The sequence below is a fragment of the Oncorhynchus kisutch genome, unplaced genomic scaffold, assembly GCF_002021735.2.
Source record: "Oncorhynchus kisutch isolate 150728-3 unplaced genomic scaffold, Okis_V2 scaffold1653, whole genome shotgun sequence".
NCBI lineage: Eukaryota > Metazoa > Chordata > Actinopteri > Salmoniformes > Salmonidae > Oncorhynchus > Oncorhynchus kisutch.
Window position 1 is genome coordinate 26,160 of NW_022263598.1, and position 15,478 is coordinate 41,637.

The 15,478-nt window shown below is 41.0% G+C and overlaps 1 protein-coding gene across 1 annotated transcript; it reads right to left on the bottom strand.

Moving 5' to 3' along the window:
* Positions 1-11,509: 11,509 nt before the first annotated feature.
* LOC109880329 (uncharacterized) lies at positions 11,510-14,644 on the bottom strand. Its single transcript, XM_031818838.1, has 5 exons — positions 14,422-14,644; positions 13,300-13,617; positions 12,948-13,071; positions 12,360-12,399; positions 11,510-12,141 (listed from the first exon to the last, which is right to left on the bottom strand). Exons 1-5 carry the CDS (start codon positions 14,489-14,491, stop codon positions 12,049-12,051), a joined length of 645 nt encoding a protein of 214 aa, XP_031674698.1. The 5' UTR covers positions 14,492-14,644; the 3' UTR covers positions 11,510-12,048.
* Between the last annotated feature and the right edge of the window lie 834 nt (positions 14,645-15,478).

A 15,478-nucleotide genomic window follows, 5' to 3' on the forward strand; every position in this document is an offset into this window, starting at 1 on the left:
TCATTAATTGAAGGTGATGTTAACATCACATTAGTATAACCAGTGGTGTAAAAATACTATCATGTGCTACTTCAGCAGTTTTTGGGCGTATCTGTACTTTTACTTTGCTATTTATTTTTTTGACAACTTTTACTCTACTACATTCCTAAATAAAAGAAGGTACTTTTTACTCCCATACATTGTCCCTGACACCCAAAGGTACTCGTTATATTTTTAATGTTTGGCAGGACAGGAAAATGGTCAAATTCTCGAGAATATCTGACGGACTCACTAAACACACATCTTTTGTTTGTAAATGTTGTCTGGTTTGCTTAATATAAGGAATTATAAATTATTTATACTTTTATTTTAGCTACTTAAGTATATTTTAGCAATTACATTTACATTTGATACTTAATTATTGTTTTTACCTTTGTTTAACTAGGCAAGTCAGTCAGCCCCCAATTCTCCAAGGTGGCATAGCAGTTCAGACGTCTTTTGTCCTCGTCTTGTCGTGTCCTGTGTATATATATATATTTACAACTTTTTCACATACATTTTATTTTTATTTTCCATCAACTCATCTTCAAAACACTCTCCTGCAACCCGCCTCACCAATGTATATTTATAAAAAAGTATTATTTACCTCAGATCTGTAATCCTCCAAGAAGCTAGCCAGGAACTCCAAGAAGCTAGCCTGAAACTAGCCAGAAGCTAATCCAGAAGCTAGTTAGCTCCTTTACTGGCAAATCGTTAATATTCAGCTAACCACGGTTTGTGGTCATCAGCTATCCTTTAGCTCGAAAATCTATCGCCAGTTCTGTACGGCGCAGCGCGGCTCGGAACGGAACATACCGGACCAATTTTTCTCTCCATGTCCCTGGACATTCATACCCGGATCTCACAGCTAGCTAGCTGCTATCCGTGTGACCATCGGAGCTAGCAAGCTCCGTCAATCACTCCTGAGTTCCATCAATCACACCTGGGCTGCAGTCACCTATCCGGACCCGTTTTACTGCCTTCGCGGAGCCCCACCGGGCCTTCACAACTGGACTGCCGACGTTATCTACCCGAAGGAGTTATTCGGCCGGCTCCTCCGTCGCGACGTTACCTGAACGCCCATCTGCGGCCTGCTAACCGTTAGCTGTCTTACCGGCTGCTATCTGAATAGACAATCGGACAATTTTTTTATTATTATTTTTTTTAAATTATTTTTTTAATTATTATTATTATATTTTCTTCTTGGGCCTCTATAACTATATCTATTGTTTTTATTTTTGTTGTTGTTGTGTGATTTGGATTAATCCCCTCTACCACACGGAACCCCACTAATCTACTGACGGAACGTAAGGGGTGGCTAACAGACCTCCATCCTATGCTAGCTTGCTACCGATGCCCTGGCTAGCTGTCTAAATCACCAACCAACCTCTCCACTCACCGGACCCTTTTGATCACTCGACTAAGCATGCCTATCCTTAATGTCAATATGTCTTGTCCATTTCTGTTCTGGTTAGTGTTTATTGGCTTATTTCACTGTAGAGCCTCTAGTCCTGCTCACTATACCTTATCCAACCTATTAGTTCCACCACCCACACATGCAATGACATCTCCTGGTTTCAACGATGTTTCTAGAGACAATATCTCTCTCTTCATCACTCAATACCTAGGTTTACCTCCACTGTATTCACATCCTGCCATACATTTGTCTGTACATTATACCTTGATGCTATTTTATCGCCCCCAGAAACCTCCTTTTACTCTATGTTCCAGACGTTCTAGACGACCAATTCTCATAGCTTTTAGCCGTACCCTTATTCTACTCCTCCTATGTTCCTCTGGCGATGTAGAGGTGAATCCAGGCCCTGCAGTGCCTAGCTCCACTCCTATTCCCCAGGCGCTCTCTTTTGACGACTTCTGTAACCGTAATAGCCTTGGTTTCATGCATGTTAACATTAGAAGCCTCCTCCCTAAGTTTGTTCTATTCACTGCTTTAGCACACTCTGCCAACCCGGATGTTCTAGCTGTGTCTGAATCCTGGCTTAGGAAGACCACCAAAAATTCTGAAGTTTTAATTCCAAACTACAACATTTTCAGACAAGATAGAACTGCCAAAGGGGGCGGTGTTGCAATCTACTGCAAAGATAGCCTGCAGAGTTCTGTCCTACTATCCAGGTCTGTACCCAAACAATTTGAACTTCTACTTTTAAAAATCCACCTCTCTAAAAACAAGTCTCTCACCGTTGCCGCCTGCTATAGACCACCCTCTGCCCCCAGCTGTGCTCTGGACACCATATGTGAACTGATTGCCCCCCATCTATCTTCAGAGTTCGTGCTGCTAGGCGACCTAAACTGGAACATGCTTAACACCCCAGCCATCCTACAATCTAAACTTGATGCCCTCAATCTCACACAAATAATCAATGAACCTACCAGGTACCTCCCCAAAACCTTAAACACGGGCACCCTCATAGATATCATCCTAACCAACTTCCCCTCTAAATACACCTCTGCTGTCTTCAACCAAGATCTCAGCGATCACTGCCTCATTGCCTGCATCCGTAATGGGTCAGCGGTCAAACGACCTCCACTCATCACTGTAAAACGCTCCCTGAAACACTTCTGCGAGCAGGCCTTTCTAATCGACCTGGCCGGGGTATCCTGGAAGGATATTGATCTCATCCCGTCAGTAGAGGATGCCTGGATATTTTTTAAAAATGCCTTCCTAACCATCTTAAATAAACATGCCCCATTCAAGAAATTTAGAACCAGGAACAGATATAGCCCTTGGTTCTCCCCAGACCTGACTGCCCTTAACCAACACAAAAACATCCTATGGCGTTCTGCATTAGCATCGAACAGCCCCCGTGATATGCAGCTGTTCAGGGAAGCTAGAAATCATTATACACAGGCAGTTAGAAAAGCCAAGGCTAGCTTTTTCAAGCAGAAATTTGCTTCCTGCAACACTAACTCAAAAAAGTTCTGGGACACTGTAAAGTCCATGGAGAATAAGAACACCTCCTCCCAGCTGCCCACTGCACTGAAGATAGGAAACACTGTCACCACTGATAAATCCACCATAATTGAGAATTTCAATAAGCATTTTTGTACGGCTGGCCATGCTTTCCACCTGGCTACTCCTACCCCGGACAACAGCACTGCACCCCCAACAGCAACTCGCCCAAGCCTTCCCCATTTCTCCTTCTCCCAAATCTATTCAGCTGATGTTCTGAAAGAGCTGCAAAATCTGGACCCCTACAAATCAGCCGGGCTAGACAATCTGGACCCTTTCTTCCTAAAATTATCTGCCGAAATTGTTGCCACCCCTATTACTAGCCTGTTCAACCTCTCTTTCGTGTCGTCTGAGATTCCCAAAGATTGGAAAGCAGCTGCGGTCATCCCCCTCTTCAAAGGGGGGGACACTCTTGACCCAAACTGCTACAGACCTATATCTATCCTACCGTGCCTTTCTAAGGTCTTCGAAAGCCAAGTCAACAAACAGATTACCGACCATTTCGAATCTCACCATACCTTCTCTGCTATGCAATCCGGTTTCAGAGCTGGTCATGGGTGCACCTCAGCCACGCTCAAGGTCTTAAACGATATCTTAACCGCCATCGATAAGAAACATTACTGTGCAGCCGTATTCATTGATCTGGCCAAGGCTTTCGACTCTGTCAATCACCATATCCTCATCGGCAGACTCGACAGCCTTGGTTTCTCAAATGATTGCCTCGCCTGGTTCACCAACTACTTCTCTGATAGAGTTCAGTGTGTCAAATCGGAGGGTCTGCTGTCCGGACCTCTGGCAGTCTCTATGGGGGTGCCACAGGGTTCAATTCTTGGACCGACTCTCTTCTCTGTATACATCAATGAGGTCGCTCTTGCTGCTGGTGAGTCCCTGATCCACCTCTACGCAGACGACACCATTCTGTATACTTCCGGCCCTTCTTTGGACACTGTGTTAACAACCCTCCAGGCAAGCTTCAATGCCATACAACTCTCCTTCCGTGGCCTCCAATTGCTCTTAAATACAAGTAAAACTAAATGCATGCTCTTCAACCGATCGCTACCTGCACCTACCCGCCTGTCCAACATCACTACTCTGGACGGCTCTGACTTAGAATACGTGGACAACTACAAATACTTAGGTGTCTGGTTAGACTGTAAACTCTCCTTCCAGACCCATATCAAACATCTCCAATCCAAAGTTAAATCTAGAATTGGCTTCCTATTTCGCAACAAAGCATCCTTCACTCATGCTGCCAAACATACCCTTGTAAAACTGACCATCCTACCAATCCTCGACTTTGGCGATGTCATTTACAAAATAGCCTCCAATACCCTACTCAACAAATTGGATGCAGTCTATCACAGTGCAATCCGTTTTATCACCAAAGCCCCATATACTACCCACCATTGCGACCTGTACGCTCTCGTTGGCTGGCCCTCGCTTCATACTCGTCGCCAAACCCACTGGCTCCATGTCATCTACAAGACCCTGCTAGGTAAAGTCCCCCCTTATCTCAGCTCGCTGGTCACCATAGCATCTCCCACCTGTAGCACACGCTCCAGCAGGTATATCTCTCTAGTCACCCCCAAAACCAATTCTTTCTTTGGCCGCCTCTCCTTCCAGTTCTCTGCTGCCAATGACTGGAACGAACTACAAAAATCTCTGAAACTGGAAACACTTATCTCCCTCACTAGCTTTAAGCACCAACTGTCAGAGCAGCTCACAGATTACTGCACCTGTACATAGCCCACCTATAATTTAGCCCAAACAACTACCTCTTTCCCAACTGTATTTAATTTTAATTTATTTATTTATTTTGCTCCTTTGCACCCCATTATTTTTTATTTCTACTTTGCACATTCTTCCATTGCAAAACTACCATTCCAGTATTTTACTTGCTATATTGTATTTACTTTGCCATCATGGCCTTTTTTGCCTTTACCTCCCTTCTCACCTCACATTGTATATAGACTTGTTTATACTGCATTATTGACTGTATGTTTGTTTTTACTCCATGTGTAACTCTGTGTCGTTTTATCTGTCGAACTGCTTTGCTTTATCTTGGCCAGGTCGCAATTGTAAATGAGAACTTGTTCTCAACTTGCCTACCTGGTTAAATAAAGGTAAAATAAATAAAAATAAAAAGAACAAATTCTTATTTACAATGAGAGCCTACCGGGGAACAGTGGGTTAACTGCCTTGTTCAGGGGCAGAACGACAGATTTTTGCCTTGTCAGCTCAGGGATTCGATCCAGCAACCTTTTGGTTACTGGCCCAACGTTCTGACCACTAGGCGACCTGCTGCCCCACTTATTTATATTTCAATTCAAATACTTTAAAAAACTTTTACTCAAGTAGTAGTTTACTGGTTGACTTTCACTTTTACTTACATTTTTGATTATGGTATCGTTAAGTATGACAATTGGGTCCCCCACTGAGTATAATATAGTTCATTGTATTATCATAATTGGGTTATAATTGTAATGGTACATTTTATTACATCATAAACTGCATGTCCTATTAAAGTATAATCCCATAATTCTGTAATTTGACCATTTACAGTCTAGCTAGGAGCAGCCTTAAGGGTGGCAGGTAGCCTAGCGGTTAAGAGCGTTGGGGCAATAACCAAAAGGTTGCTGGTTCGAATCCCTGGGCCCACTCCAGGGTTGTCATCAATAATGTCTGATCTCCGAGGGTGTCTCGGGGAGTGGCCCAAGAGAAGGTCTGAGTCATGGTTACTGTAGAAAGCAATAAAATGAAAGAGGATCCACTACCGTTATTACAATACTCTGGGCCACTCTCGGTGGCCTCGGTAGTAACCAAATCCAATTCCAGGAAAGGAGAGAAGTCATAATGATACTTACAGTAGACACTCATTATCAGAAATCACTGTACACTTTGATATCCTGTGATTGTATAAAGGGTATTGGAATGTGTACTAAGAGTTATCTGGTAAAACTGAAAGTAGCCTAGTTTAGAGAGGTGGGCCAGTAACCAGAAGGTTGCTGGTGTAAATCCCATGCCAGACAGGAGAAACTTCTCCAGGGCTTCTGTGCTGCAGTGTGTACACAACACTGTAGGGGCTAATTGTGTACATATGTAGTTTTGATAAAAACACTTGACAGGGGAAATTGAGTAAAAAGGTGTGTTCTAATCCAAATATCTGAAACAAACATTTTCATTGTATCTTGGGAAGAACCTGTTTAATATTCTGGTTAGCAGTTGTGGTCTTAAATTACTGTGGTGACATTGATGCATGTGACGCTGTCTCACTCAACCAGAGGATGATTCCAGCTGAATCTCAACACTTATGTATCTAATGTACATAAAAACAGACACAGTGAAAAGACAAAGATGATCATTTGAAACATATTTCTTAACAATTGATGTAGTCTACAGTACAGAATATAGACCATATAAAATATGTTACAAACTCAACGGGAAATCTAAAGTATGGAGATAATTCAGTACAATCAGATGACGCAAGGCTCTTACACAAATATAAAGCATTCACATATGTCATCAGACAGGACACTTTTCTGGAATTTTTACTTCAGAAATGTTGCATCACTATCCGTTCATAGCGCCGTGACTAAGTCCTTTTTCAAATGCAGCACAGCGACACCTAGTGGAACTTCAGTTTTATTTTCCTAAATGTTTCTTTAAAAAATAACAGGAACTAAAAAGACTGATTTAATAATGCATGTTGCTGTGGAGGTGACAGACACTCATGGCCTGGCTCTACTGTTCAGCAACACTAAAACCAGAGGGAGCCATTGTAATACTATGGTTCGCTCTGGTACTACACACACACGTGCATGCATGCATACACAGTACCAGTCAAAAGTTTGGACACCCCTACTCATTAAAGGATTTTTATTTATTTGTACTATTTTCTAAGTTGTAGAATAATAGTGAAGACATCAAAACTATGAAATAACACATGGAATCATGTAGTTACCAAAACTGTTAAACAAATCAAAATATTTTTTTTATTTGAGATTCTTCAAAGTAGCCACCCTTTGCCTTCATTACAGCTTTGCAAACTCTTGGAATTTTCTCAACCAGGCTTCATGAAGTAGTCACCTGGAATGCATTTCAATTAACAGGTGTGCCTTGTTAATTTGTGGAATTTCTTTCCTTAATACGTTTGAGCCAATCAGTTGTGTTGTGACAAGGTAGGTGTGGTATACAAAAGATAGCCCTATTTGGTAAAATACCCTAACCCAACACACCTCCAGGCTGTATAAGGACTATTTGACCAAGAAGGAGAGTGATGGAGTGCTGCATCAGATGACCTGGCCTCCACAATCACCCAACCTCAACCCAATTTAAATGGTTTGGGATGAGTTGGACTGCAGAGTGAAGGAAAAACAGCCAACAAGTGCTCAGCATATGTGGGAACTCCTTCAAGACTGTTGAAAAAGCATTCCAAGTGACTACCTCCATGAAGCTGGTTGAGAGACTGCCAAGAGTGTGCAAAGCTGTCATCCAGGCAAAGGGTGGCTACTTTGAAGAATTTAAAATATATTTAGATTAGTTTAACACTTTTTTGGATGCTATGATTCCATGTGTTATTTCATAGTTTTGATGTCTTCACTATTATTCTACAATGTAGAAATATTGAGATGCAAAGAATGTGTTCCTCCATTAAATACACACTCACAGGTGTAGTTCCCTTCATCAGATGGTTGTATGTTGGTGATGTGTAGAAATACTCCACCTCTCGATCTGTAGTGTGACTCTGGGGTCACAAGTGTTGTCTGTACCAATATTTTTTTGGGTCAGATATGACACTTGACAGTCATTCCCACTACTTATCACTCTAGCTTACATATTACATAAATAATGTCGTTAATGGTTTGGGCAGGTAAGAGTTCCTAAATCTGCTCCTGTTTCCAATGTTTCTACTTGAATCTCTGTAAAAATGAAGGGACATGGCTTGTGAGTATATTGTTTAAATTCCAATGTTTATTTTGCATTGACTAGCCTTACAATGCACAATTTTTTGCATTAGTGAAAGGTGTGTAAAACATATGTTTTTAATTACACATTTATAAATGAATGAGAATATTCTGAATCAAATGTTGCTGCTTCCCTGAATGCAGTTCAAATGGTGCTGAGTGGAACTCCTATTGTTATACAAGGTAATGCTGACACATTAACATTTCACTAATATCAGAGGACAGGACCTCTTTCAGTGTTGTGCGTGCTTTGTGTTTGAGAAAAGGACTAATCTTACGTTCAAAGACTGTGCACACACCCCACACCAGCAGAAGCAGAGAAAGCCTCAAGGCACGTCTTCCACATATAATGACCCACTGCAGAACCAGACGTTGGTCCAATATTTTCTGCTCGGACCAACAGTAGAACAAAAGGCAAACCAAAGTGATGGTCCTTTGACAGGTTGTATCCAGTCACATAATCTTGTGATGGCACCACTTCCTCTCGGCTGTGTAACTGTGTTCTGTGTTACTTTCACAATGACAATACATCCCTTGGGCTCTGCAGTACAACCACACATATAATAAACCTTCCTTGCTCTAGCAACAATGATAGCTTCTGACAGCTCTTCAAGACTGAGGGGGTTTTATATCAAGTGTATGTAAGTGATGGTTAGATTTGGTCCTACAGGTTAATAACAGAAAATGAACCTACCAACTGTTGTGATTATGATTCAACATTATTATAATCATTCAATGATTAACTTTTAAATACCAATGCCTTTTTAATAAATCTGCAGCAGGGCAATAAAGTCCAGGGGCCTCATTTATAAACCCTACATACTTATAAAATAGAGCCCAGAATGTACGTGCACCAGTAGGGATGCGTTGGTAAAATCACCGGGAAGCCAATCCAGAAAAAAAGCCATATTACAACCTATGTGTTGTGATAATTGCATTGTTTGCTCTGTAACCTGTTAGTTCATATGCCTTGACACCATGATGTATAGACCTAAAAGCTGAGACAATAAGAAGACAGTGGCAGAATAAATTCAACCACACCTTTTTTTAATTAATTACAGTATATAACTGAGATCAACACCTGTCTGGTGAAGTCTACATGTAACGGCGTTCTTCGTTTGTCGAAAGAGAGGACCGAAATGCAGCGTGGTGGTTACTCATGTCTTTAATGAAAAAAATGACGGTACATGAAATAACGATAAATACAACAAACGGAACGTGAAACCTAATACAGCCTATCTGGTGAACACTACACAGAGACAGGAACAATCACCCACGAAAGACAAAGCGAACTCAGGCTACCTAAATACGGTTCCCAATCAGAGGCAACGAGAAGCACCTGACTCTGATCAAGAACCGCCTCAGGCAACCAAGCCTAACTAGACACACCCCTAAACCTAGCAATCCCAAATCCTATAAAACCCCAATACGAAACACAACACGTAAACCCATGTCACACCCTGGCCTGACCAAAATATATAACGAAAACACCAAGACCAAGACCAAGACCAAGACCAAGACCAAGACCAAGACCAAGGCGTGACACTACAAAACATATTGCTATGTAACAAACAGTTATGTGACCTACAGCATGGTCAAACAAGGTAATGTTTCCAACATTTTCAGACTACTAAACAACTATTGGTTTAGGACCATGGAGAGTTACCTCGAGTCACAGCTGCCTCCACTATTCCAGCACCATTTCAACATCTAATCACCTATGCTTAGTCTAATAAAGTGATAACTAAAAGATACCTAAAACTATTTAGTCCAATCAACATAAGCTAAATATGTGGCTGTCCATGGTACTGATTTCTGTGTGTGCGTGCAAGTAAGAATAAACATGTTGACTCACCCTACTTGCAGAGAAACACCAATGCCATTGTCACGTTCTGAACTTTATTTCCTTTGTTTTGTCTTTATTTAGTATGGTCAGGGCGTGAGTTGGGGTCGGCAGTCTGTGTGTTTTTCTATGTTGGGGTTTTGAGTTCAGCCTAGTATGGTTCTCAATCAGAGGCAGGTGTCGTTGGTTGTCTCTGATTGAGAATCATACTTGGGTAGCCTGGGTTTCACTTTTGGTTTGTGGGTGTTTGTTTCCGTGTGAGTGTTTGTTGCCACACAGTACTGTTTCGGTTTTGTTCGTTTCACGTTTATTGTTTTGTATTTCATAGTGTTCAGTTTATGTCTTTAAATAAACGTTATGGACACTTACCACGCTGCGCATTGGTCCTCCGATCCTTCTCGCTTCTCCTCCTCAGAAGAGGAGGTGGAATGCCGTTACAGCCATCCTCTTTCATGTTGCCTAAATGGTCTATCACTCTGTCAAACAGTACACGCGTTTAGTTTTTATTGTCCTAGGCTACCTGGCTAAAATACTTGCTCGCTAGACTCACTTCCTTTCATGGACAATGATACACTAGGCCAGATAGTTAACATTAGCATACTACATCTAGCTACATGTTGAACTTCCATCCTCTCAAGCCAGGGGCACAATGTATTAATTTATGGTTGGATCAGAATCGACGTTATAATCATTGGCCAGTACAGAGAATTAAGTAAAGCCACAAGTCTAAATCTCCATCCATGGCTAATTTAGGAAAGGGCAGATTTTTAGCTAGCTAGTTGCCACCGTAGTACAACACAACGAGATGCAACAATTCACGTTTTTTTCTGTCAATAAAGACATTTGGCTTGTGATGTGATTGGTCTGAAGCCAAATCCAAACTGGCTTCCCTTGACACTTTTTGTTTATTTTGGTGCACCAGGACCAATCACAGCTGAATGATGGGCATTTTCAGGCAGAGTTGTAATACTCTTTCATGCGCATACAGTTTCAAGACAGGTCTGATTTTATAATTGGAAACATGCAGGTGCCCAGTCTTATCAGAAATGTCACACGCATTAGTGTGAAATTTACGCAATGGTTATAAATGAGGCCCCTGTGGTTTGTGAGGGAGCTTGTGAGAGGATTTTGCACCTATAACATTTCTGTCAAAAAGTAAAGTTGATATCTTATTTGGTAACTGCACCAGAAGCAGAAGCAGCCTGAATCCAAACATACTGGCCAACTGCAGAACCACACATTACTCAATGTTGTCTGCTGAGACTGAGTACAGAACTCAACGTCTATCCAACGTTAGGTTGACTATCCAAAACTTGGGTTGACTAGTCATAATGGACCTTGAGAGCTGAGAGGAGGAAGTGGTGCTGTTTTCTAGCTTCTACCGGTCTTACTGTTTCACAGAAACACTTGGACCTCTGCTAGTGCATCCTGGTCTTTGCAAAGCACCACGAGGCCGAATTATTAACTACAGCCACCTCAACAGGTTCCACTTCCTCCTTTATACACAAACAATGATAGATTCTGCTCCACCACAAGGCTGAAGGGTTCTTATATCATATAAGCCTGATGTGGATAACAGTGAGTTTTCCTCTAGAGTGTACATGCTGGGTTAGATCCATACAGTATACGATGTGGATAACAGTGAGTTTTCCTCTAGAGTGTACATGCTGGGTTAGATCCATACAGTATACATATTACTATAGAGGCCATGGATCTGTTTGGAAATGACGTTTTAATAAATGCTTTAGTTTTGTCGTTACATCTCTTCACCTGAACATGTAACTCATGTAGGCCTACATGATACATGGAGATGGAACATTGAAAGCAAGGAAAATACATTTGTCACGAAGCATGTTGTGATGATGACTCTAAATCTCTACTGCTGCAGGGAATATCTTTTACCAATCCAATACACTGACACCTGGAGAAAATGCACATGATCACATCTGTCCACAGGAACATTGGTTCTACGTAACAGAATGTGCATGATTCATACAGTAAGTGCTGATATTTACAGCAACAGAAGACGATCTACAGTACAGGACCTATTCAGCCAGATGTCTAACCAATCAATGGAACTATATAAAGTCAGTGTATCCGCTGTAAAAATAGGGGCATTACAGTAATCAATATATACAGTAAATGGACATACTGTACAGTTGTATATCCAGGGCTGGTGAAATAGTATTTAACCCCTAGTGATAGAAAAAGGTGTCTAATGACATGTCGTCATTGGTCAACGGTGCTAGAGGTCAGGGGTTAGAAGGTGTCAGCTGGAGAGTTGAGTAGATCCCATTGTCTCTACTTGTGAGCGTGTTGTAGGGATCAATGTCCTGTTGCTCCTCCTACAAATACATTAACAATATGTCACCATATTACACTTGTAAATGTAATATAGGTTTGTGGAAATATTTTAAATGTTGTCAAATTCAATTCAAAATGTGAAAGAGCATAGTCTGCAAATGCCTTACGACTGCAATATCAGCCCTGACAGTCTTTCGACTACAGATAAGAGCAGCAAGCAGTAACAGCCCTGATTGAAAGGACCGTATTGTTGCATCACCTCTTTAAAGGTGTACACCGCTTTCTGCTGTGTTCTCCTGCTGTGTAAAAGAACAGAAGACCAGTGAATGAACGTAACATAACATAGTTTTACACAGCAGATGCTTTCTGGAACAAAATATTTGACTGTTTGTTTGTGCGTGGCTGCATGCATGTTTTTTTCCTACACTCATTTTTGACAAGGCTGGAAGTGAAAACCCTAAACAGTTCAGTTATTAGTGACTTACAATAACCTTATCGAGTCAGACTTGAATGTAGGTCAAGTAGCCTATGTCACACCCTCATGTATTTCATGACTTCAGTTAGATCTGTTCATGCTCTCTTGCCAGCTCTTTGTCACTCACAGATACACCATTGATATTTCCTTGGCAAGAGAGCAGAAACAAATATTAGACCTACAGTATAGCCTACCGCATATTTCTGAGGCCCATAGTTCTCTATATGATTTGTAGATCAGATTGCTATTTGAGATTGAATTTACAGAATATTATTACAGGACCTCCGTAACAAAGTAATAGATTAATTAAATTACCAAATATGTCAAATAGCCATCAACTTTTATTTTAACAAGCTAATAAGAATCTCTTACTTGAGATTACATTTCCTCCTGATTATTCCAACAAGGACCACAACGGCTACAAATCCTGCAAAGGCTGTTATTATCATGACATTGAAAGGACGTATGAAAGAAAGGATGTTTGTGACATGGGATCCTGAAAAAGAAAAGAGAAGAACTCATTGTGATCCTATATGGCTTGTTTCTCTTCCTCCACTCTGGTCATGTTGACAGATGCTCAATTTGAAGACTATTTTTGTTATAATCCAATTCACTTGGACTGAGATGGTAGAGATGACTAATTGAGACCAAACATTCACAGTACAAGATAAACGTGTATTACAGAATGTGTCTATTGAACTGACACGCAAAACCAAACACTTACCATTGACAGAAATATTGAGATTAAAAAAATGTCTTCCTCGATTATGTACACACTCACAGGTGTAGCTCCCTTCATCAGATGGTTGTATGTTGGTGATGTTTAGAAACACTCTGTCACTCTCTATCTGTAGTGTGACTCTGGGGTCACAAGTGTTGTCTGTACCATTTTGGTCAAACCGACGAGCCACTTTACACTCATTCCCACTACTTATCACTCTATCTACCTTACATATTACAAACATCATTTTATGAATGGTTTGGTTTGGACAGGCAGGAGTGCCCAAATCTGCTCCTGTTTCCAATGTTTTCACTTGAATCTCTGTAAACATCAAGGAAAATGGTTTGTGAGTGTATTGTTTCATCTAAAATGTTTGTTTTGCATTGAATAGCATTACAATTGCAATGCCCAGTTTGTTGCATAAGAGAAAGGTGTATGTTTGTATGTATGTGTACACACAGTTGAAGTCAGAAGTTTACATACACTTGGAGTCATTAAAACTCGTTTTTCATCCACTCAACAAATTTCTTGTTAACAAAGTATAGTTTTGGCAAGTCGGTTAGGACATCTACTTTGTGCAATTGTTTACAGACAGATTATTTCACTTATAATTCACTTCATCACAGTTCCAGTGGATCAGAAGTTTACATACACTAAGTTGACTGTGCCTTTAAACAGCTTGGAAAATTCCAGAAAATGATGTCATGGCTTTAGAAGCTTCTGATAGGCTAATTGACAACATGCGGATGTATTTCAAGGCCTACCTTCAAACTCAGTGCCTTTTTGCTTGACATGGGAAAATCAATATAGTGGTGATCTTAACTGACCTAAGACAGGGAATTTTTACTAGGATTAAATGTCAGGAATCGTGAAACTGAGTTTTAAATGTATTTGGCTAAGGTGTATGTAAACTTCTGACTGTATAAATAAAATAGAGTATTCTGACAGTTTCTGCTTCCATAAATGCAGTTCAGATTGTGCTGAGTAGAACTCCTATTCATAAGAGGTAATGATAATGCCATTAATATTTAATAAATGAAACATGAGAACAGGACCCCTTTCCTTTTTCAGTGTTGTACAAACTGTACATGCATGCTGTGTGTTTGAGAACAGGACTAATCTTACCTTCAAAGGCTGTGCACACACACCACACCAGCAGAAGCAGAGAAAGCCTGAATGCACGTCTTCCACACATACTGACCAACTGCCAAACCAGACGTTAGTCCAATATTTTATGCTCAGACTGACAGCAGAACAAAAGTCAAACTAAAGTTATCCAAAGTGATGGTCCTTTGACAGGTTTGACCCAGTTACATGATCTGGTGCTGGCCGAGAGGAGGAAGTGGTGTTGTGTAAAAGTATTCTAAGTGATACTTTCACAATGACCATGCATCTCTTGGGCTGTGTCTAAGGGCTATGCGGTGCAACCATCACATACTGCATAACAGTAAATACACATGTCAAAAGGTCCACTTCCTGCTCTAGACTGAGGGGGGGGGGGGGTATATAAAGTGTATGTAAGTGATGGTTATTTGTATTCATTATGGATAACCATTAGCTGCTGCCTTGGCAGGTCTAATGGTACTGCTTGCATGAGTTACTTGATGTGGAATAGAGTGTTAGATCTGGTCCTCCAGGTTAATAACAGGAAATGAACCTACCCAGTGCTATGTTTATGATATAACATTATTATAATCACTCAATTATTTCCTTTAAATACCAATGCCTTTTTAATAAATCTGCAGCAGGGCAATAAAGTCCAGGGGCCTCATTTATAAACCCTGCATACTTATAAAATAGAGCCCAGAATGTACGTGCACCAGTAGGGATGCGTTGGTAAAATCACACACCCCACACCAGCAGAAGCAGAGAAAGCCTCAAGGCACGTCTTCCACATATAATGACCCACTGCAGAACCAGACGTTGGTCCAATATTTTCTGCTCGGACCAACAGTAGAACAAAAGGCAAACCAAAGTGATGGTCCTTTGACAGGTTGTATCCAGTCACATAATCTTGTGATGGCACCACTTCCTCTCGGCTGTGTAACTGTGTTCTGTGTTACTTTCACAATGACAATACATCCCTTGGGCTCTGCAGTACAACCACACATATAATAAACCTTCCTTGCTCTAGCAACAATGATAGCTTCTGACAGCTCTTCAAGACTGAGGGGGTTTTATA